This window comes from Acromyrmex echinatior, chromosome 1, assembly GCF_024713525.1.
Source record: "Acromyrmex echinatior isolate Ae372 chromosome 1, ASM2471352v2, whole genome shotgun sequence".
Taxonomy (NCBI): Eukaryota; Metazoa; Arthropoda; class Insecta; order Hymenoptera; family Formicidae; genus Acromyrmex; species Acromyrmex echinatior.
The window spans coordinates 2,702,930-2,726,537 of record NC_141852.1 but is presented as its reverse complement, the minus strand read 5'-3'; the positions used below and the strand labels follow the sequence as shown (position 1 = coordinate 2,726,537).

General features: G+C 32.8%; 1 protein-coding gene across 4 annotated transcripts in view; it reads left to right on the top strand.

Moving 5' to 3' along the window:
- Nucleotides 1–23,608, top strand: part of LOC105148530 (G protein-activated inward rectifier potassium channel 3) — a 155,793-nt gene that overhangs the window by 119,305 nt on the left and 12,880 nt on the right. For all 4 annotated transcript variants that reach the window (XM_087407921.1, XM_087407913.1, XM_087407932.1 and 1 more), the window contains 2 exons: nt 22,467–22,920; nt 22,998–23,601. In XM_087407921.1, coding sequence (XP_087264047.1) covers nt 22,467–22,920; nt 22,998–23,601 — 1,058 coding nt within the window. The remainder of the gene's footprint in view (nt 1–22,466; nt 22,921–22,997; nt 23,602–23,608) is intronic.

The following is a 23,608-nucleotide window of genomic DNA, read 5'->3' as shown; positions in this document are numbered from 1 at the left end:
AAATGCATTTTTGAACACAAAAAAACGGACCGAACTAATTGTACTCCCAATATCTCTACAGCATTTTAGAGTACATAGTACATAGAGCTTTGTACATAGAGCTTTCATCACCTCTGACAAAGAATATCTACAAACGGAACTCAAATCACTTAAAATTAGAAACTTACAGAAAAACGGACACGACAAAAAAGACATAATCAAAACAATCAATAAACATGCAAACAAGACAATGGTTTTTAACACACAATCAGACGAAAGGATCTTATCCATTCTCCCATATGTCAAAGGAACAACAAATTGGATTGGCAGGATATTAAACAAACGCAATATCCAAACTATAATTCTTTAAACCATTCAAAAAGATAAGACAAATCTTAAGAAATCCTAAAGATCAAAGACCTCTATTCAGCTCTGCAGAAGTATACAAAATACCTTGTTCCTGCGTGCAAATATACATTGGAGAAACTGAGAGAATCAACTTACGGATAAAAGAATACCAATGTGATGTCAGGCTAAAACACGTCAACATTATCAGAACACAATATCGAAACAGGATATCAAATACTGTTTAACAAAATGATCACAATAGCCAACATTATATCATATTTTCCAAGAAAGTATAGAGAAACCATAGAGATACAAAAATACCCTAACAATCTAAATAGAGATAATGGCTACGACATAAATAAAATATGGAAAACCATTCTCCTAGTTATTGAAGACTGACCGATTTCTCCCACCTCTCCCCACCCACAATTCTCTTCTTTCTCCTCCTCCACTCCAACAAATAGGGTAATATAAGAAAGGAACGATCCGGAGGAAGCTCAATATCAGGCTGCTCCTCGCTCTGATAAAGTGCAAGGTTCACGAAACATTGGCATTTCAAGAATAGATCTGGGCACGGAAGAAACCCGCGAAATGCATAATCTTTATATAGAAAGTACCCGTGGAAGCCTCAAGAATATTATCAAATTTCCTCGTTGCCAGAATCGCATCATACTGAAAAAAATCCTCATTTTAAATGTTATAATAGTATAAAAAAATTATGAAGAAATAACATAAGAAAAGGAAAAGATTGCAATTACGTAAAAGTGAAAATAAGAGGTACAACTTCCAATAGCCTTAGTCTTGAAATGTTATTCAGATCATAATCATGAATGATATTGAAGAGGTTTTAATTGTCAGTCGGACACCTTGGGTAATATTAATCGCATTCAGAGAAAAAAGTTGTATCAGTAACTATAAATTTGTAAATAGCGCATCAATTATATATATTATATTATAAAATTCTAATAAGAATACTAAATTATATAATAAATTATATAAGAAAATATAATAACATATGATAACCATATGATAAATGATAATATTACTATATTTTCTTAGTTTATTTACTTTACTCAAATAGCAAAATGTAGCAGGATATCGACAGATTGGTAGCAGATTTGATCAGAAGATATTAGCAGATTGGCCACAACTGTTGTTAGCAACTAATTATAAGGTGTCGCAACCTGCTCCTATTCTGCCGATAGAACTTGTTACATTCTATGCAAACAGACGGCAGCAGAAATCAAACAGAATCTGCTGACATCGATCTGGTTTCTTATAAGAAATTTTGCGTACATATATATATGTCTCTTAAGTAAAGTCCGGGCCGCATTGGAGGCGTAGAATGAGTCAAGAGAAACGAAAAAGTCTTATACCATTTTGAAATATCCGCTGTAGTTTTCGAATTAAAAAAGAAAACGTCTAAGCCAATGTGTGGTGAAGCCGCGCCGCGCGAATTCGTAGTACGCCCCATCACACTTCACTTCATAGCGACGGCACGCTGGGAGGGCGAAGAGCAGGATAGGCTTCGTCATCCCTACGCGCGTGCGCACGCCGTTGCTATGAAATGAGTACGAACATTTCAAGACTAAGGCTATTGGAAGTTGTATCTCTTATTTTCACTTTTACGTAATTGCAATCTTTTCCTTTTCTTATGTTATTTCTTCATAATTTTTTTACACTATTATAACATTTAAAATGAGGATTTTTTTCAGTATGATGTGATTCTGTATATGATTCTGTATATGATTCTGATATTGCATTACATTTTTTTAATAAATAAAATAAATAAAAGTTTAAAAAATGCTCTAGTTTTTAAATCGCATTACGACGTAGTTTCCTAAACCGCACAATCTAACTTCTTAAATCGCACGTTACCTAATATTTTTCCATTTCTTACATTTTCATTCATTGTTATGTAAAAATGTAAATTGTAAATCTATAAAGTGTTTGTTTTATTTCACATAAAAATTCCTTAAATTACTTTTTAAAATTATTATGTGTTTCAGAAATTATGAAAAATATATTCTTAAGTTTTTAATTGGATGCTGGGGTGTCCTGTTTTATCATTAATTATTAAAGACTCTTTTCTCTTAATTGTGTTTATGGATTGAAAAATCCTTCTCCACAATTAAAGTATCGACAACAACGCAATTCGCTAGCTACTATTGAATACGAAAAACGAAAGAAAATTGAAGACTTACAGTTTTGTTATCGGCTTTTGAAGACAACACTTCACAATATGTGCTGCATATAAGAGTTTCAGATCTTGCACGTTCATAAAAAGTAGCTGGCAAATTGCAAAAAACTTGAAAGAACAATCCTATGCTTTTAGAAACGAGGTAGTTTTAGTATAAGAGAAAAGAGTCTCCGAAAATTTCGTTTGTATATTACGAGTGAAATTGACGTGAAGCCATGCAGTACAAACCGAACAGTACTTTAGTTCCGCGATATTCCGACAGGGGCGCTGGCATGAAAAGTGCGTCGCTGAATCATAGAAATGATCTGAATTATCGATCATATCAATAAACGTTCTTACGTGCCCTGGTCAAAGTTTTTTCTATTGAGAGGAAAAATAATAAAATAAATATGATATTAGTTACTTCAATTTTGTTGAAATAATTTCTTCTAAACAAGAAACGTACCATATTATTTATGTACATATGAATATAAATGAAGATAATTATTTTAATTGCACTACTCTGTCTTTTACATATATTTTATTTAGTATTACCGATGCATATATATAAAATAACATATATATACGTATATGTATGTATATATATATATTTGTGTGTGTGTGTATATAATAGCATAGATACAAACGCGTATATGTATGCGTGCGTGCGTATTTACATATATACAATACATGTCTAAACTTTATTTACTGAATTATTCACACATATATATATATATATATATATATATATATATATATATACAATATATATCAGGGCTCGGAACGCGATGTATGTTTCGGCTGAGCTTCGATTCTGCTCGGATGTCGGAACAAGTGGCAATCCCGTAACAGACGTAGCATATAAATGAAATTTTCGAATACTCACTGTTCTTATACCAAAGCTCATAACTCGTTTCTGCAATATATTGCTATAGTATTGTTTTTTGAGATTTTCTGTAAATCGTCAGCTACTTATTTTAAACGTGCAAGGTCTGAAATTATTGTATACAGCATATTTTTGACTCGATTCGGATGTCGAAACGTCGATTTAATAAGAAGCGCTATTCCTCTTATCGCGCGCGAAGAACCGCTATTCAACTACAGAAATGGATCATTGTATAAACCAGCAATATATTATTGGCTGGAAACGCTATAATAATAATATATTTTTGTATATATAGAAATATATATCAAGATCGTTTAGAAATGGAATCGTGCGTCCTTCCCGCATCGGCGATAATGCCAAACTAGAATCGATAGAAGTCATATTCTTGAATTGTAGAACGAATTATTGAAACAAAAGTACGACAGAGTGAGACAGAGAAAAAATAAGAAAGGTTAGAAGCTCCGATTGTAATCGGTGAGGCTCCGTCGAGCTAAGCTCGTCGAGCGAAATAGTGAGTCTATCCTTCAGAACTCCCCCCCCCTCTCCTCTCCCTCTCTCCCCTCCCCCGCATCCCCCTCTCCCCCTCTATGGTCGCTTGTTTCTAGCGATCGAAAATGCTTTCTGGGAAATTTCGGTCGCTTAACATGTATAATTAAGAGGAGAAGAACATTATACATAACGTATAAGTTGTAATACATTATACTAATCCTATATCTCTCCAATTTATAATGTATAATAGCAAAAATAATTTCAAAACACGATAATTTGCGAGATATTGACATTTTCATGATTTTCCATAAGCGTTATATATCATGTTCATAAAAGTGATTTGCAAGACCTCGGTGTGATCTCACGCGAGATCTGAATGTTAGAGATCCCACGATCAATTCCTTTTTTCTTTTTTCGTAATTTTTTTTTTAAATAAATGACATTGTTAATAAACACATATTACAGGCTAAATATATTTTTATTTAATTATTGAAATTATATGTGTATTTCTAAAAGTTTTAAACCGACAATTATAGCAAAAAATAATTCGATGTAGTATGCGTCGAATAGATAAAAAACCAGTATTTTTATATGTAAATGAGATCTGTTTACCTTTAGAAAAAATCCGAAAAGAAAAAATGTTTCTGTAATAATGTTACGTTTGATGTCGATCATACTTTCTGTGAAATGTTTTTTTTATAACTATCATCCGAATGTATGAAAATTCTGATAATGAATCAAATCGCAAAAGTGCGATGATTAATATAATTATAAGGACGATGTCAATATAATTTTATAATTCACAAATTCAAAAAGCCTTTATATATGTCTTCGTATGCAATATACAAATAATTTTTTATTTATCTATTGAAGTGATTCGGTATTTCTTCGTATAGTTATTGGACTACATGTTAAATTTTGAGCCGACTTTTGAAGCGTCGCCTTCTTTTCATCCGCCGCCGCCGCTCGACGGCTGAGCCGTATCGGATCGCGTGCGAATGTGCATCTCAGGAGCGTTGTATTAAGAAATATGCTGCGACTATACCTTCCAGCAAATTATCAATTCTTTACTTTCCTTAGTTTTCTATGATGTCTTCTTTATTCAATGTGCCTTCTTTATTCACATGTTGAATAAAGAAGACATCACGGAGTTATTGGAATTAAGTCATCATTCCAGTTTAAAATTACGCATCTCGTTCTGTATCGCTCTTATTAGCCTTAAATTGATATTATCAGTATTATATATTAAAAGATATTACATTCTGTGGCACATAAGCGTGGTGAGTAGCTCTTTGAAAGAAAACCGAATGTATCATAAAAATAATAAAGTAATATTTTAAAAGTACATTATATTCAGTAAAATGTATTATAAAAATATATTTGGAGTAATACGTTTATTAATAACGTTATTTATTAAAAAAAAAATTATGAAAAAAAGAAAAAAGTAGGATCGAACGTAGGATCTTCAACATTCTGATCTCGCACCTAACGCCCGAGACCACGCTGAGTCTTTGCGGATCACCTCTATGAACGCGGTACGTAAAATACACGGAGAATCATAAACTATATCTCGTCAACTATCACGTTTTGAAATCATTTTTGCTATTAATGAGAAAGATATATGATTAACTCTTTCGCTTACAATATCGTGTGACACTCGTGATAAAGAAATCGGGCCAAACATGAGTTTCATAGGTGAGAGTCGTAGTACGTCTATCGGGCCAAACATAAACAACACGTTCTAGACTGTTAATTATGGCCATCGTAACTTAAATCGTAGGGCAAAAGGTTAATATAATTTAATAAAAATTATGTACTACATGGGCTGAAAAATCCCGGGATTTTTAATGAAAACAAGCGTTTTTTGTGCAAAGTTATATTTATTCCTCAACATAGTTGCCTTCGAGGGTGATACACTTGGTATAGCGATTTTCCAACATTTCGATGCTCTTTCTGTAGTACGAAACGTCCAAGCCTTCGAAATACGTCTCGGTTTCCGCGATGACTTCCTCATTCGATGTGAATCTCTTTCCCTGGAGCCACCGCTTGAGCTTTGGGAACAGATAATAGTTGCTGAAGGCCAAGTCTGGAGAATACGGTGGGTGAGCAACCAATTCGAATCATAATTGGTCCAATTTGACCATCACTTTCAAGGACGTGTGTCACAGTGCGTTATCGTGATGGTACAGAACTTTTTTCTTCGCCATATGGGGCCGTTTTTTCTTTATTTCATCGTTCAGTTTGTCCAATAACGCTGCATAATACTCTCCCGTAATTGTTCTTCCCTTCTGCAGGTAATCGATGAAGATTATGCCATGCGCATCCCAAAAAACGGAGACCATAACCTTCCCGGCCGAGCGTTGGTCTTTTGGTTGGCTTTCGTGGCTTTTCAGCCACTCTGCAGACTGCCTATTGGACTCAGGCGTATGGTAATGGACCCACATTTCATTCATCGTCACAAAACGTCGAAAAAAGTCCGCTCGATTACGCTGCAACAACGCCAAACCGACCGTTGAATCATCAACGCGCTGCTGTTTTTGGTCGATGGTCAACAAACGCGGCACCCATCGTGCCGATAGCTTTTTCATCTCCAAAACATCGTGCAAAATGTATCCCGCTCGTTCTTTTGAGATGCCCACGGCCTCAGTTAACTCGCGCAACTTCACTTTACGATCACTCAAAACGATTCGATGCACTTGCTTTGCGATTTCCGCATTCGGCCTCTTTTGGCCTTCCAGAGCGAGGTGCGTCTTCGGTGCTTGTACGACCCATTTTAAATTCACTAAATCACCGATAAACTGTTGTTCTCGAAGGAGTAGATGTGGGATAACATTTCTGCAACCATTTCAATGATTGTTCAGAAGTTTTTCCCATCAAAAAATACACAATGTTTGATCAAGATGCGATATTCCTGTTTTTTTTACGAAGGCGAAAGTAACGTCACTTAAACGACTGCTTGCTTGTAAACGAATGAACGAAATGTCATGAAACTTCATACATAAACTAGTGACAGATGAATCTCTCGAAATGAATCATGTTCATTTTCTAGTGGCACCACTTATTGAAAAATCCCGGGACTTTTCAGCCCATGTAGTATTATCTAGAATGTCTCTTTCCTCCTTATGGTACAGCAGCCGAGATCGCCGAGAAAATATTTTCGGTCGCTAGGAACAAGTAACCACAGAGAGAAGGACAGAGACAAACTCGCTGTTTTGCTAGATGAGCCTAGCTCGGCGTGTCCGCGCGGAGGCTCACCGATTACAATCGGAGCTTCTATCCGTTTTTGATTTTTCTCTGTCTCGAAACAACAGAAATTGAAAGAATTTTAAATCACAAATACGGTTGCCAGTTCTCCGTTTTTTTTTTGACAGACTTCGATTTCTTGGGCTAATATTCGAGTTTATTCAATTACTCCAGTAGATGAGAAAATCTCCAATTTTTGTCGTCTGCTGGAGTATTGAATATTAGTCCAAGATACCCAAATCTGGCCAAAAAGAACGGAGAAACTGGCAACTGGTGTGATTTAAAATTCTTTTATTTTCTTTTTATTAAATTATATTAATCATTAAAAGTAATATAAAAGGCTCTGTAGTAATAAGTAAAAGGTAGTATAAAAGAAGGGCAACGAGCCAATGACGCAAATAAAAAATTATAATTCAGCTACGAAAACTTAATACAAAAACAATTAAAATACAATAAAATGAAACAAACGTTTCAACTCCAATTGAGTCATTTTCAATGCCATCATACAATAATATAAATGTCGTTCTAAATTAAAAATTAATACATAATCTTACAATATTCTTAAAATTAACAAAAAATTCTTTCCTCTTTCGGTGTAATACGCTGTGAGTCATTTTTATCAAGAATTAACAAAGTCATAAGAAAGTTCTGGAAAAGTAACCGTATACAAAAAAAAATTAATATTAATCATATAAAAATTAAAAATATGATGATATACCTTAGTAAATCTGTTAAAAGTCCCATAATACACAACGAGAAAAAAATGTACAATGTGCTCCATTTTGTGGTACAGTAAAATAGTCTTTTTAATTTAATAGGTAATTAAAGCAAATTCGCAAAAGTAACGAGCATCTGACTTAAACGATGTCACACAACAAAATGTCAAACAGAAAAACATTATCGATAAACGGAAAAAGGAAAAATAGGAGGAAAAGGACAGAAGATGTTAGAAAGGAGAAAGTGAATGTATAATGTCAGAATACAAATCCGGCAAAGACTCCGTGTCATTTTGTCTATTAATCTCATGCTTCTGTTTTTTAATATGAACCATTTCTGATATCAACCTTTTGTTGTATGAAGGCTCTATATCCAATATTTCTACTTTACCCCATTTAAAGTTATGATTCTCCACCATACGATGGTTGGAAATCACTGATGGAGATTTTGAACGGAGATGCGGCTCCTCTTGATGTTTTAAATGATAAATGGTTTCTGAATTTGAGCAATGTTGACATTCCTTTAGAGGTCCAATGTTTGCTTCAGTTGGGGGAAGGCTTTGGTCTTCCTATTAACAAATACAATTTAGATAGAACATTGATAGAATTTATTAAAAATATTGAGAATAATATTATTGGCCGTCGGAAGAATTTAATTAACTTCGTTAGGAATAATAGTGTTTTAATTATTGATAAATTTCGGAATGATTTTCCTAAGAACGACTTGAATGACAAGTTGTTGTGCGATTGGGTAAGAACAACTAAACGATTTGTAAAAGATCATCCCGAGATTTTAATTTCAAAAGCTGATAAGGGGAGTGTCACCGTTGCTCAGAATAAATTTGAGTACATATCCAGGATGGAATCGATGCTTTCGGATAAGAATACTTATAAATTAATAACGAAAGATCCTACTAAGAAACTTGCGGGTGAGTTACGTAATTTGCTTGGTAGGTGGAAAGGTAAGGGAGTAATAGATGATTTGACGTATCGGAGGTTGCGGACGACTGATGGGGTCATTCCTAGGGCTTATGGTGTTACTAAGATACATAAACAAAACCATCCCTTGAGAGTTATTGTCTCATCGGTAAATAGCCCGTTTTATAATTTGGCATCATTTTTGCATGGCATTATTGCAGACTCTTTACCGGAGACGCCCAGTCACATAAAAAACAGCTATGATTTGATCAAGAAACTTAAAAATGTTAAACTGGAATCAGATTCCGTTTTGGTTTCCTTGGATGTAGTATCCCTTTTCACTAACATACCTATAGATTTGGCATCTGATAGTGTGGTTGTGAGGTGGGATGCTATATCTAAGAAAACTAAGATTCCTTTGGACGAGTTTCTGATAGCCTTTCGTATGGTTCTGAATTCGACTTTTTTCATTTTTAATAAAAAAATATATAAACAGATTTTTGGGACCCCCATGGGTTCACCATTGTCACCGGTTGTTGCAAGTATTGTTATGCAGGCTTTCGAGAAGATGGCGATTGGAATGCTGCCTTGTCGTCTGTTGTTTTACTACCGATACGTCGATGATATTATCTTAGCCGCTCCTTCTGAAAGTATTTATGATATTTTGGATGTTTTCAATTCATTACATACTAGATTACAGTTCACTATGGAGATAGGTGATGGAAGAATAAGTTATTTAGATACGATGGTAATTATCGATGAACGGAATCTCATTTTTGATATTTACCGTAAAGCAACCTTTTCCGGCAGATTTCTTAATTTCCATTCACACCACCCGCTCTGTCATAAAAGAGGTGTGATTTATGGGGTCGTGGATAAGATATTTTGTTTGTGTCATCCGAAATTCCAACAAAATAATTTGATTGACGCTATTAAGGTTTTTTTACAGAATGGATATCCATTAAGTTTTATTTTTTCCACCATTCATAATAGAATAAAATATCACATTAATAAGTTTAACAATTTAAATAAGAATAAGGATGACAGTGGGGGAAGGTTCTTTACGATTCCATATGTTAATACGATATCCGAAAGATTTATACCTGTTGTTAATATGCTTAATTGTAAATTGGCTTTTACTATTCCTAACACATTGAGAAGTTTCATAAGGAGAGGAAAGGATGATTTGGAACACGTTCAGAGTCAAAATGTGGTTTATAGAATATCCTGTGATGATTGCGATGCCAGTTATGTTGGCCAAACTAAAAGACAATTAAAGACCAGATTGCATGAACATGTTTCTGATATCAATATAAGTTCAAAATCTCCATCAGTGATTTCCAACCATCGTATGGTGGAGAATCATAACTTTAAATGGGATAAAGTATTTATAAGAAATATTGGATATAGAGCCTTCATACAACAAAAGGTTGATATCAGAAATGATTCATATTAAAAAACAGAAGCATGGGATTAATAGACAAAATGACACGGAGTCTTTGCCGGATTTGTATTCTGACATTATACATTCACTTTCTCCTTTCTAACATCTTCTGTCCTTTTCCTCCTATTTTTCCTTTTTCCGTTTATCGATAATGTTTTTCTGTTTGACATTTTGTTGTGTGACATCGTTTAAGTCAGATGCTCGTTACTTTTGCGAATTTGCTTTAATTACCTATTAAATTAAGAAGACTATTTTACTGTACCACAAAATGGACCACATTGTACATTTTTTTCTCGTTGTGTATTATGGGACTTTTAACAGATTTACTAAGGTATATCATCATATTTTTAATTTTTATATGATTAATATTAATTTTTTTTTTGTATACGGTTACTTTTCCAGAACTTTCTTATGACTTTGTTAATTCTTGATAAAAATGACTCACAGCGTATTACACCGAAAGAGGAAAGAATTTTTTGTTAATTTTAAGAATATTGTAAGATTATGTATTAATTTTTAATTTAGAACGACATTTATATTATTGTATGATGGCATTGAAAATGACTCAATTGGAGTTGAAACGTTTGTTTCATTTTATTGTATTTTAATTGTTTTTGTATTAAGTTTTCTTAGCTGAATTATAATTTTTTATTTGCGTCATTGGCTCGTTGCCCTTCTTTTATACTACCTTTTGTATATTAATCATATTTCTTTCTCATTAACGTATAATAGCAAAAATAATTTCGAAATATAAACATTGATGAGATATAGTTTACGACTTTCCGTGCGCTATACCGTGTGTCGTCGAGGTGATCCGCATGAACTCAGCGTAGTGTCGGGCGTTGAGTGCAAGATCAGAATGTTGAAGATCTTATGTTCGATCCTACTTTTTCCTTTTTTTCATAATTTTTTTAAATAAATAATGTTATTAATAAACATATTACTCGAAATATATTTTTTATAAAATTATAGAAATTATATACGTGTACTTCAATGTGTTCAAATTAGTTGCGCATTTCGGACCGATTTCTGAAGTGTTACCTATTTGTTCTTCACAATCGCTCAACGCTTGACGGCCGAACCGCTGACGCGCGGACGTGCATCTCAAGAACGTCACAGTATAAGAAACATGCTGAGATCATACCTTCTAGCAAATTGTCATGAAAATATTTTCCTTCCTACATAATAATTTCTTAATGGTTTCTTAAATAATGGTGATTGAACATCATATTAATAAGTAAATGCATTTTACTGAATGTAATGTAACTTTAAAAATATTACTTTATTATTTTTATGATACATTCGGTTTCTTTCAAAGAGCTACTGATCACTTTTTTTTGTCATAGAATGTAATATAAAATTTTACTTTACTGCGTCAAATATCTGGTCATTTTTATATTTTTTTAGTGGAATAAACCTGGAGAATGCACTTAATTGACGTATCAATAATAGAACTTCTAGAATAATAGAAATAACTAGAATAACTAGAATAACTAGAATAATAGAAAGATAATAGAGAATTTTTACAATAACGTAGATTCAGATACGCCTTTTCTTAATTAGTTGTTAAGAAGAAGATAATGTGATCATGATATCGATTATATATCTTTTTTCCTAACGTGAAAAGTTAAAATTTTTTGTACATTGTATATATGTGTGTATATGTATATGCATACATATATCGTTTTGCGTGGCACTGTACGCGTAGAAAACAACGGCGTTATACGAGTCAATCAGCTGTAACTAGTATGACTCGCGTTCACAGTATTATTGCCGTGCAATTCAGTGTAGTGTAGTAGTGTTCTACACACACCCATATATATATGGGCGTGCGTGCGCGCGCGCGCGCGCGTGTGTGTGTGTGTGTACTATTAACTAAATATATTATCAAATCATAAAAAACAAATATCTATTTAATAAAATCGTGTGCAAAAGAAAAAAAGAAAAAAGAGTGCAACGGGAAGAAGAGAGAGCGCAAATAATAAGTATAGGACTGCAGGTGGAAGAGAGAAAACTGCATCCTACAATGGGTGGGAGAGAGAGAGGACAATAGGTTAAAGAGAGAACACAATGAGTGAGAGAGAGAAGGAAAACCCTTCCCCCTCTATCATAGACTCCGGTGACGCGCTTTCCTCTTCCCAACGTCTGTGAGGCACTTCCTCCTCCTTGACTCCCTCACACACATATGCATCTAACAATAATAAGTAGGTATAATAGGCCGGTTCTAAACCTACGGTTTCTAACCTACTATTAGTATACGTATATTAATAGTGGATTAGAACCGGCCTATTATACCTACTTATTATTGTTATTAGAAACAAATTTTCTTTAGAGAATAAGATTATGTCGCGATATTAATGGTGCTAATGTTGAGCACCTATTAAATTGAAATTTCATGTAATATCTTTTCTTTCCTTTTTATGTAATATCTCTTTTTAAAGAGTTTAGACCAAAAGTGTTTTACTTTTTTAAATATAAAATTAAACGCTCTTTCCAATTATACAATAAAAAATACTACATTCTATTAAAAAAAATATAAAGTTGACCTTTAAATGACTTTAATAAACGCTGTACACGAGCACTTCAAGGTCACGACATTATGACTTCCTTGAAATCCAATCACTTTTGTCTGGAACATTTTTCTCTAAAACTCCGCGATTTCCTAATATTTAACTGTCAAATTAAAAATGGAACACCCTGTATATGTATACAGAGTGTTTCAAAATTTGCACTCACAAAGTACAAGACGTTAAACTCTATCTAAAAGAATATATAGCTAAAAGAAACAATTTTTCTTTTTGCAAAATTGCGTCTGACAAATAGTTTTTATAGGAGAGCAGTAGTTTTTCTTATAAAAAATAAAGAGAGAATTAGAAAAGTTGTTAGAAGAAAGGCATAAAGATATACTTCATGCAATTCCTATAAATGAATAAAAATGCATTCAGGATTGAAAAGCATTCATTTTAACATTCATGAATCAATATTTCTGAAAATCTGAACCATTTCAATTCATTTCAATCCATTTTCATTTGCTGGGTATTGAGTCATTCGATAAAATAGTATAAGCACACATTCTCAAACAAGAAGGCATAGCAAGAATATTAATCCAATAATTAAAACAGTGAAGAAAATTAATTTTTAGAAGCAAAATGTGATTAGAGTAAAAAAATTGAAACTTGTTCAGTCAGAAACTTCTTATGTTATGTGATAGCATGTAAGTGACGAATTATTTAAATTCAGTGATGGAGAAAAGTCGCCGCAACTGACATAGGTCTCTTAAAGCGACACCTCTTTATTTTTCAGAAACTAACTATTGTATTTTATTAATACTAAAAACATGATATTTCTTTAGTTAATTAAAAAAGTGTAAACGCATAAGTCGTATATTTGTGATTTTCTATACAAAATAACTGTAGGAAATAACAAATAAAAACGAATTCTATGAATGCAAAAATAAAATTCTTACGATTTTCTTTTGCAAATTGCGTAATTCAAATAATAGTGACTATATTATTAATAATATTACGTTATTTTAAATGCTTGTTTTCTAAATCAGTGTTATTTATATTTTCTTTCTTAGTTTTTTCATAATAAATATAAAATCGGGGTGCAGCATAAACTGGCACCTCTCTGTAAAATAAATCATGAGCTAATCTTTGTAATGTTGCTTTATAGGCAATTATTATATGTCAAAACTATCGGAGTTGAAGGCAATGGCACATATATTGGAAAACCTTTAAAAACTATCGCGTATACATATTTGTATCTTGCCGAACAACATAAATACGCATATTATTCAACAAAAATGTTTTATATCGAAATGAAAAGATTCTGGAAAATCTTATATACATTCACTTGTAGGTATTTTATACAGATAATTTCTGTAAAAGAAAAAGAAATAGGAATATGTGGCGCATTGCTGTCCACTGTGTCAGTTTTGAAGCCCATTTTGTCAGACGCTCATTTTTGTTTACGAAAAAATTAATTATTACAAAGTTACAAACAATATTATAAAAATTATATTATCTGATAGAAGACACTTTTTAATTTGTATTTATGTATTTAAAATTTGTATTTAAAATTTTGATTTAAAATTTGCGATTTAATTTTAATTTTATTGCAAACGAGCAGCAATCAGTATTTTTAATGTACTTAACGGAATCTTTGATTGGGAGTTTAGATTACAGTATTTTATATAAATTACCAATATCATAAAATACTCATAACTAAAGAATTCTCAAATCGTATGATATAAGTCTGTGACAAACTGGATTCTCGATCTTAACCGAAAAATTTGGCAAATTTATCTTTATCGATAAACATAATTAATCTACTATTGACTGAAATATCCAAATGTTCCTACTTTATTGTCATTTGGTGGGATACTTATTGACGTTCGAAATTTTTTTTTATTTTTTTAATATTTTTTAATATTTTGACACTTCACCATTGATGGTTTTTAAATTATATCCATTATTTTTTATGCATAAATTAATTTTTATGCATAATTAATTTAAGATTATATTTCTGCGTTGTAACACTGGAGAAGACTTTGTAATCGAAACGTTTGTTAATTATATTAATTCAAAGTTAATTTAATTACAGCTCGAAGTAAGCCATGACATTGTGTTAAGAAAATATACGAGCATGTTTTACTCTATTTTATTTTTACTTTTTGTTAAAGAAATATCGTCTAAAAACAAAATTATATGAATCGGTGACTTTCCCCTACTATAAACTACCATACTCAATTGTGCAATATTTAAAAGAATAGAACGTTCAACAAAACTCACCAAGCATATTATTATTTACATTTGTCTTTACTTTCAGATAGATCTACGAAATTAGATAATCTTTTTTTATTCATTTATTTATTATTACGTAAATAATGAAAGCAATATTGATTGCTACCTTTTTATTTTTTAAGCAATACAATACGAAAATCATAATCCAGTATTCATAGTTGATTCTTATAATTTAAGACGCTTTAAGTAAACTCAAACAGTTGTAAACTAATAACACAAAGCAGTATTAATATCTTAAAATATTGTTTATAAATACCAATCAAGGATTAAGCACAAATAAATGAACGCGCGCCGATCCTGAGCGCCACATAAAAAAAGCGCTTACTCGTTAACTTCAACATGTTCTCTTGCAAAAACTACTTGTCAGACACAATCTTGTAAAACGAAAAAGATGTTTCTTTTAACATAAAGTGTTACGAGATGAAAATTTATACTTATTTAATTTATACTAATTTATATTTATTTATAGATGATTATTTATATATTTATATTTTCGCGCTATTATCTAGCGACAGAATTACCAAGCTTAGATCTGCAATACCCTAATTCTTATATAATACATTACTAACGACATCTATGCATTTTATTTTTTTAAGCCTTTCTGTTGGCAACACTGATTTCGCACATGCACACGCACGCACGCACGCACGCACGCACGCACGCACGCACGCACGCACGCACACCGTTTATCTCAGCCATTTTTTTTCGTGGCGTGCGTCTTCGACTTGTACGTTACTTTTGTTCACTAAATATATTCTTTTTTAAATTCTATTCGTCTCAAATCTTTTGTGTCCGTGTTTTCCCGGCTCCCAACATAAAGTATCACATTTTGTACTTGTAAACCTGACGTTTTCCGTCCGTAATACTAGATTGATCAAAAAGTTTCCGGAATTCATTCAGAAAATTCAAAATACAAGTTTATTCATCAAAAGTGATATTGTCCCCTTCAAAGTATTCTCCAGCGACTGCAACGCACTTATGCCAGCGCTTGATTCAGTTCTCGAAACATTTCTGGAACTCTATTATTGGTATAGCCGTCTTCGATTTTTCCATTACCTCCTTTCGGCTGTTAAAACGCGTTCCCCGCAGGTTTTTTGACTCGATCGAACAGAAAAAAATCGTAGGGAGCCATATCGGGTGAATTCGATGGCTGTTGGATGGTATTCGTTGTTGCAAACTCGTTGTTGCAAATTCAACTCCATTTTTAAAACTGTAAAAAATCGAAAACACGCGCAGAGGTAGATGTATTCAAGACGGCGTAATTTTTACAAATGTCAAGCTATGGCGATAAAATTTGATGGAAATGTCAATGATAGATGTGGCAACCTAGCCAAAAAAAAGAATTCAAATCAGCTGACTCAGAGCATCATCTGGTGGTTTCTTCCGGAAACTTTTTGATCAAGCTGGTATGTATATAGGGTGTTCTAGAATAATCACCAAATACTTTATGTACAGATAGAGCGGACTAAACTAAGTTGAAAAGTCCTGCATCATTTTACAATTTTCCCAAGTTAACGAGATATTAATCTTTAAAGATAGCCGAATACACGGCTACTAGCCTGGCGTACTACTGCCAAGTGTCTACCGATCGCTTGGCGCCTGGGAGTGAGGAATGCATGGCCTGGCAATATAGACTTATAAAATGGAGCATTCGTACGAAAGAAGCTGAAGACTTGATAAAAAGAAAGAGAAATAGTCGCAGAGTAATCCTCTTCTTTTCTAGTAGTGAATTGATTGGTCACAGCAGCAAGCTGGGGAGTGGCCAAGAGCAACAAAGATAAACGTCTGAGAGTCAATATTTAAGAGTTATAGTCTTACGCTTAAGCTAATTCGTCCCCGCTCACTGCGAAAGAGAGAAACTACGGATTAGAGCTTTCCTTCAATGTTGTCTTCAGCTTCTCTCGTATGAACGTTCCGTTTCTACCTCATAAGTCTATGGCTGTGGTCAAAGTCTCGCTACAAATGCTTTGAAGCATTTGATGGGCCAATTAGAAGTAAGAATTTTATAAACTGATCAATTAAAAAATGCTTCAAAGCGTTTGCAGCATCGCGTTGACCGTATGCCTGATAAGTGCGTTGATTGAGTTTTAATGTTTTAAAGCTCACGGTGCGGGGAGCTTGCCAGGCTATTCCCGTCCCAGTCGCCATAGGTAGGCATACACCTGGCACTAATAGACCTTAAAGATCTCGTTAACTATTGGGAAAATTGTGAAATTGTAGAGGACTTTTTGACTCAATTTAGTCCGTGCGCGCGTGCGTGTGTGTATGTGTATTCCAAATCGGTGGATCAAAATTTTATTATTAGAAGTATTTCGTACGTAATATGAGTATTTTAGTTCTTAAGGTAGTACTTGCGCGACAATATCTAAAAGTTTAAGCCACATCGCGGTGCTTAGTGGCGATACCTCACTCCCGTCAGAGAGAAAACTTTCGATTGTCCAAGGCCGCACATGTGGAAAAAAAATGAATACAGATAGACGCAAACTAACGTCAGTGCTGTCAAATGCTCGCTAGCCGTTTTCTCTATTTTCACCACTCCCTTCAGTTCGCCTCCTTATGCTAAATAAAATAAAAAAATTGGGTACTTTTCGTGACTTTATTTTCCTAATTAAACAGTCAAAAATTATGATCTTTTTTTACAATATCCGTTTCATGTTCCTCTATCGCATGCTCATTTTTTGTAACAATCCTAAGATGGTATATGGATGCTAAAATAAAAAATCTTAAAGCTAAAAACATAATAGGCACAAACAATAAGAATAGAGAATAGAGAATATAAGTTCCAAGCCGTTAAATATAAGTTCGATATTATAATATATCCCAGAGTTCTGAGTGGACAGCTTGTTATTCTCTATTCCTATTACCTGTGCCTATTGTGTTTCCAGCTTAACTTGAGTTGTATATATACATCATATGTTAAAACTGCATATTTTAATTGCAATTATCTCAAAAACTAGATAGGTCTATGTTTCTAATTGTATTAGGTGTACAAATAAGTTTCCGCCGTTTGACAAAAGACGGCGCCACTAGCAAGCTATGGTTAAAATTGTCTGATGTAAAACATTATATCGTAAGGTTGAACATCTGTCAACATAATCTTGAAATACTAGCGATTTTGTATCAGAATCATATATTTTTTTTTGTGCGAAAATGCCGTTTTGAGCCGAATAAGCGTCATTTGCGGGAACTTTTGATTTACTTCTTTAATTTGAAGAAATCTGCAGCTGAGGCTCATCGATTGCTTGTAGAAGCATATGGTGAGGCTGCCTTAAGTGAGAGAAGTTGTCGTGAACGGTTTCAAAAATTTAAGAACGGTGAATTTGACGTCGAAGACAAAGAACGTAGCGGAAGGCCGAAAGTGTACGAAGATGCGGAATTGGAAGCATTATTGAATGAAAATTCGTGCCAAACGCAAAAAGAACTTGCACTTACATTAAGAGCGACTCAACAAGCAATTTCACATCGTTTGAAATCATTGGGGAATGATTCAAAAGCAAGGGAATTAGGTTCCATAAAACTGAACTGAAGCCGAGAAACGTTGAACACCGATTTTCCATATGTGAAATACTGCTTGTCAGGCATAAAAAAAGGACGGTCAGGCACGAAAGGATTTTTTGCATCGTATAGTCACTGGTGATGAAAAATGGATCCACTACGATAACCCAAAGAAGAGGAAATCATGGGGATCACCTGGTCATGCTTCAACATCGACAGTCAAGCCGAATATTCATGGAAAAAAACTCATGTTGTATATTTGGTGAGATCAGCTTGGTATCGTGTATTATGAGTTGCTCAAACCGAACGAAACCGTTACTGGGGCTCTCTACCGAACACAATTGATAAGATTGAACCGAGGAAAAATGCGCCCACTACTACTCCAGGCATGACAAAATTATTCTCCTGCATGATAATGCTCGATCACATGTTGCGGCGCCGGTCAAAACCTACATGGAAACACTCAATTGGGAAGTTCTACCCCACCCGCCGTATTCACCAGATATTGCCCCTTCCGATTACCATCTATTTCGATCGATGGCGCATGGCCTGTCTGAGCAGCACTTCACATCATATGAAGATATCAAAAATTGGATCGATAATTGGATAGTCTCAAAAGATGAAGCGTTCTTCCAACGCGGTATCCGTATGCTACCAGAAAGATGGGAAAAAGTAGTGGCTAGCGATGGACAATACTTTCAATAAAACATATGTATCGTTCTTTCACAATAAATGCTTAATTTTTTATTAAAAACAGCGGAAACTTATTTGTACACCTAATACATAAACATAGAGAGCATTTCAATTTATGGCGTTTCCAATCCGATCGAGTTTGCACCGAGTTGGAAAATATTTTACTATTGGTTGACATCACATGCTGTACCAATAGGAGAGCACAAAACGTCGTTAATTCGGCCAGATTAGTGCAAACTCAACCGTCCAATGGGGAAAAAAATGTTTGAAAAAAATGTTTTTTTTAAACCTTTTAAAAACGTTTAAAATAATGAGAAATGTTCCTTTTTTCATTAAAAAAATGTTAATCAACACACGTTAAAAAAACGTTTGTTTCATGCTAAAAAACATTTTTTTTTAAATATTTTAAGGATATGTTTTTTTAATGTTAAAAAACGCTTTTTTAGATTTAATAAAAATTTTTACAATGATAAAAGTAATAAGAAAAATTTGAAATAACAAGAAAAATCCCTTTTTTCATTAAAAAAATGTTTATTCAAACGTGATAATGTAAAAAAAAAACGTTTTTTTAATATTAAAATTATTTGAACAAAATTAGAAAAAATATTGTACAATGCAGAAAATCTTTTTTAATTTATTATTTTTTATCAATAATACATTTAACCTTAGATAACCAATTTTATTAATTAATTTTTAATTATATTTTTATCTTTTTAACTTACCAGGTTGAATTTGGAATCTCAGGATTGAGTCTCATACCTTATCCGTTACACTACTTACAATTGTCGATGGACACACTTCATATTGTCCATAAATGATATACTTAACACAATTATATTGGATTATAATAAATGTCAATATGTGGCCGAAATTTAAAAACGAAAAGATAAAGGGCATACATCACGAACGCCAGAAATCGTCGCGATTGATTATATTTGATTACAAAACATTATAATCTAATTTCATATAATTAAATACATAAACGTTTCGGTCTTATACGTATATTAGGCCATTTTCAGTATATAATAATTACAAAATATTTACGCAAAACAACAATTCGTCTACGTGTATAGTCTTATGACATGTCTACTTGTAACATGAAACCGCTCGTTATTTAACAAAAAAATTTGAATTTATTCTTAATTAGCAAGTAATTGATGTTAGTCCGAACAGATCAAAATTATCAATATTCAAAGGCAATCATCTTTTTATCTTACAAGAATTCAGATCCTATTGTTCTTATTTAGTTGTTGAACGAAAAATTTCCAAATTCTAGAGTCCAACATGAAATAAATGTTTAGAAAATGTTTTTCAAGTCATTATCTTAATTAACAATTTTGATGTAAAAAACACATTTAATAAATGTTAAATAAGCATTTAAAAAATATTTCTTTAAAATACTGTTTCAAATAAGTAATTAATGTAAAACGAATTTAATTAACGTTAAATAAACATTTAAAAAATGTTTTTTTCATGGTTATTTGAAATAAAAAATTAATGTAAAACAAAATTCATTTCATGAACGTTAAGTAAATGTTTAAAAAACATTTTTTTGAAACATTATTTCAAACAAAAAATTAACATTTACATACACAGTAAAATTAACATTTAATAAATATTAAATAAACGTTTAAAAAATGTTATTTTGGAAATGAATTATAAAATGTAAAATTAATTACAAATAAACGTTAAATAAATGTTGTTTTGAAAACGAATCATGAAATGTGAAATTAATAAATAATAAACGTTTAAAAAACGTTCAAAATGTTAAAAAATATTTTCTCTCCATTGGGCAGTCGGAGAAAATATTTATATCATTACTTGTATTTAAAATTATAATACATTCGTAAAAGAATCATTTTACAAGTATTACTTTAAACATTTATTGGTTATATTTAGTCTATAGTCTATAACATATTTCTTGCCTTTGAGTTGATCAAATTCCGACAGCATTGTCGGGAGAGGTAAGAGATTCGAAAGGGCGGGGAAGATAGAATTCGGTTATTCTTGAGTCATGGAAAATATTGTTAAATTTACAATTTCCTTATTTATTGCGCGCGCAGGGATCACACAACAAAAGAACTTTGAAATGTCAAAAATTATTTTTTAAGCTTTCATGGATATTTTTTTCAGAAGTGTCAAAGGGTTTGCGGCCAGTTATCATATTATTTGGTTGCTATGATTCATCGCTGATGCCAATATTTCATGATCTTTACTATTCACTTTATCGAGGCGAGGAGTGCGCTTCTCACCCAGATGAAGTAAAGGCAAAGTTCACGAAACGTTGACGTTAACAATAAATCACGAGGATGATATCCCTTTGACAGCTCTGAAAAAAATAAATAAGTAATAATAAATAAGTAAAAATGAATAGTAATATTTTAAACCTTAAAACTTACTTTAACATGCTTTTGGTCAATTTTCAAACAATTTTTATGTTTACAAATCTGTATCTCTAACAAAATCGAATTACATTGTTATGTTCTTCAATATTACGTACATTCAATAGTCTATAGCTCGATAAAAAATTTTTTCTCAAAAAGTTTAATACTTTTTACAAAAAAGAATAGTTTTGTCTACAAAATGCCATCTTAAAAATTTTTTTACAATTTTTCTTGACCGAATTATGCGACTTTGAAGCTAAACCTGCATGTATTTTTTATAATCAACGTTAAAATTCGACGAAAAATTATAGTAAAGATTTAAAAAAGTATTTTAAAATTCGATGTTTGTATAATATATTAAGATGCTTTTGATCGTTTTAAATTTAATTCTGTGGAATTGGTGAGTTTTTGCGTTTTGCCGAATTTCAACGTTGGTTATAAGAAATACAGGTTTAGTTTCAAAGATATGATCATAATTCGGTCAAGAAAAATCGTAAGAAAATTGTTAAAAAAGTATTTTGTCAAATTGTTCTTTTTTGTAAAAATATTATATAAATTTTTTTAGAAAAAAATTTTTGGAGCTACAGACTGTTGAATATATGTAATTTTAAGGAATATAACAATTTGATCTTCGTTTTCACCGAATTTCAATGATCTGCAAAATTGTGCAATTTGAAGCGTGTTCTTTATTTTTTGTTGAGTAGTGTATAATTCATATCAAATCAATATTAAATCGACAATGATAGGTCTGAGAATTTTATTTTATCAAATAAATAAATTAAATTGTCGAAAAAAATGATCATTTAATATTAAAACAAATTCCGTAAATCGTTAGAAAATAATTTACTCTAATATATTTTAATGAAAAACATATATCTATATTTTAGGAGTCGATACCGGGCTGGACCGACGCGGAAGTTGCGTCGTCGCGCCGTTCTGAAAAATGGCGATTGCAATGTGTTACAATCACGCATCTCCCGGCGATCATTGCGTTTTCTTCAAGACATCTTCACAACTTTAGTGGATACACAATGGCGTTGGACCCTGCTATGTTTTATCTTAAGCTTTCTTTTATCTTGGCTGGGTTTTGCAGTGATTTGGTGGCTAATAGCCTTCACTCACGGTGACTTCGAAGAGCATCATTTGCCGCCTTTTCAAGTAGAAAACAACTGGACACCGTGCGTTTACAATATTTTCAGCTTCACTAGTTGTTTCCTCTTTAGTATCGAAACTCAGCATACTATTGGATATGGCAGCCGCTCTACTACCGAAGAATGCCCTGAAGCTATATTTATTATGTGCCTTCAGAGTATCGCTGGTGTCATGATCCAAGCTTTCATGGTATGAGGAATGTTAAACTCTTACATATAAAACGTCGAATCGTAAAAAGTTAAATTTAATTAAAGAATTAATTGCAGGTGGGCATCGTATTCGCTAAAATGACCAGGCCAAAACAACGTACTCAGACTTTGTTATTTTCGCGAAATGCTGTGATTTGTCAACGAGATGGTGAGCTTTGTCTCATGTTTCGAGTGGGTGATATGAGGAAAAGTCACATAATTGGCGCAAGTATACGCGCACAAATGATTCGCAATAAAATTACCAAAGAGGGTGAAATTCTGTTTCAACACCAGCATGAACTGGTAGTAGGTACTGATGGTGAAAATGGCGATCTATTTTTTATTTGGCCAGCTACCATCATTCATCGGATCAACGAATCTTCGCCCTTCTTCAATATGTCCGCTGAAGATATGTTAACTGAACGTTTCGAAATTGTTCTAATCTTAGAAGGTACTATCGAATCTACTGGACAAACTACTCAAGCAAGGTCTAGCTATCTTCCGCAAGAGATTCTATGGGGCCATCGTTTCGATCCCATTGTAAGCTATTCAAAGGAACGACAAGGTTATGAGGTAGACTATTCACTGTTTAATAGTACCACTCAAGTTGACACTCCATTGTGCTCTGGCAGGGAGCTTACAGAATTTTATAAGGCGCAGGATGATCTTCGTCATGGAACTGGTACGCG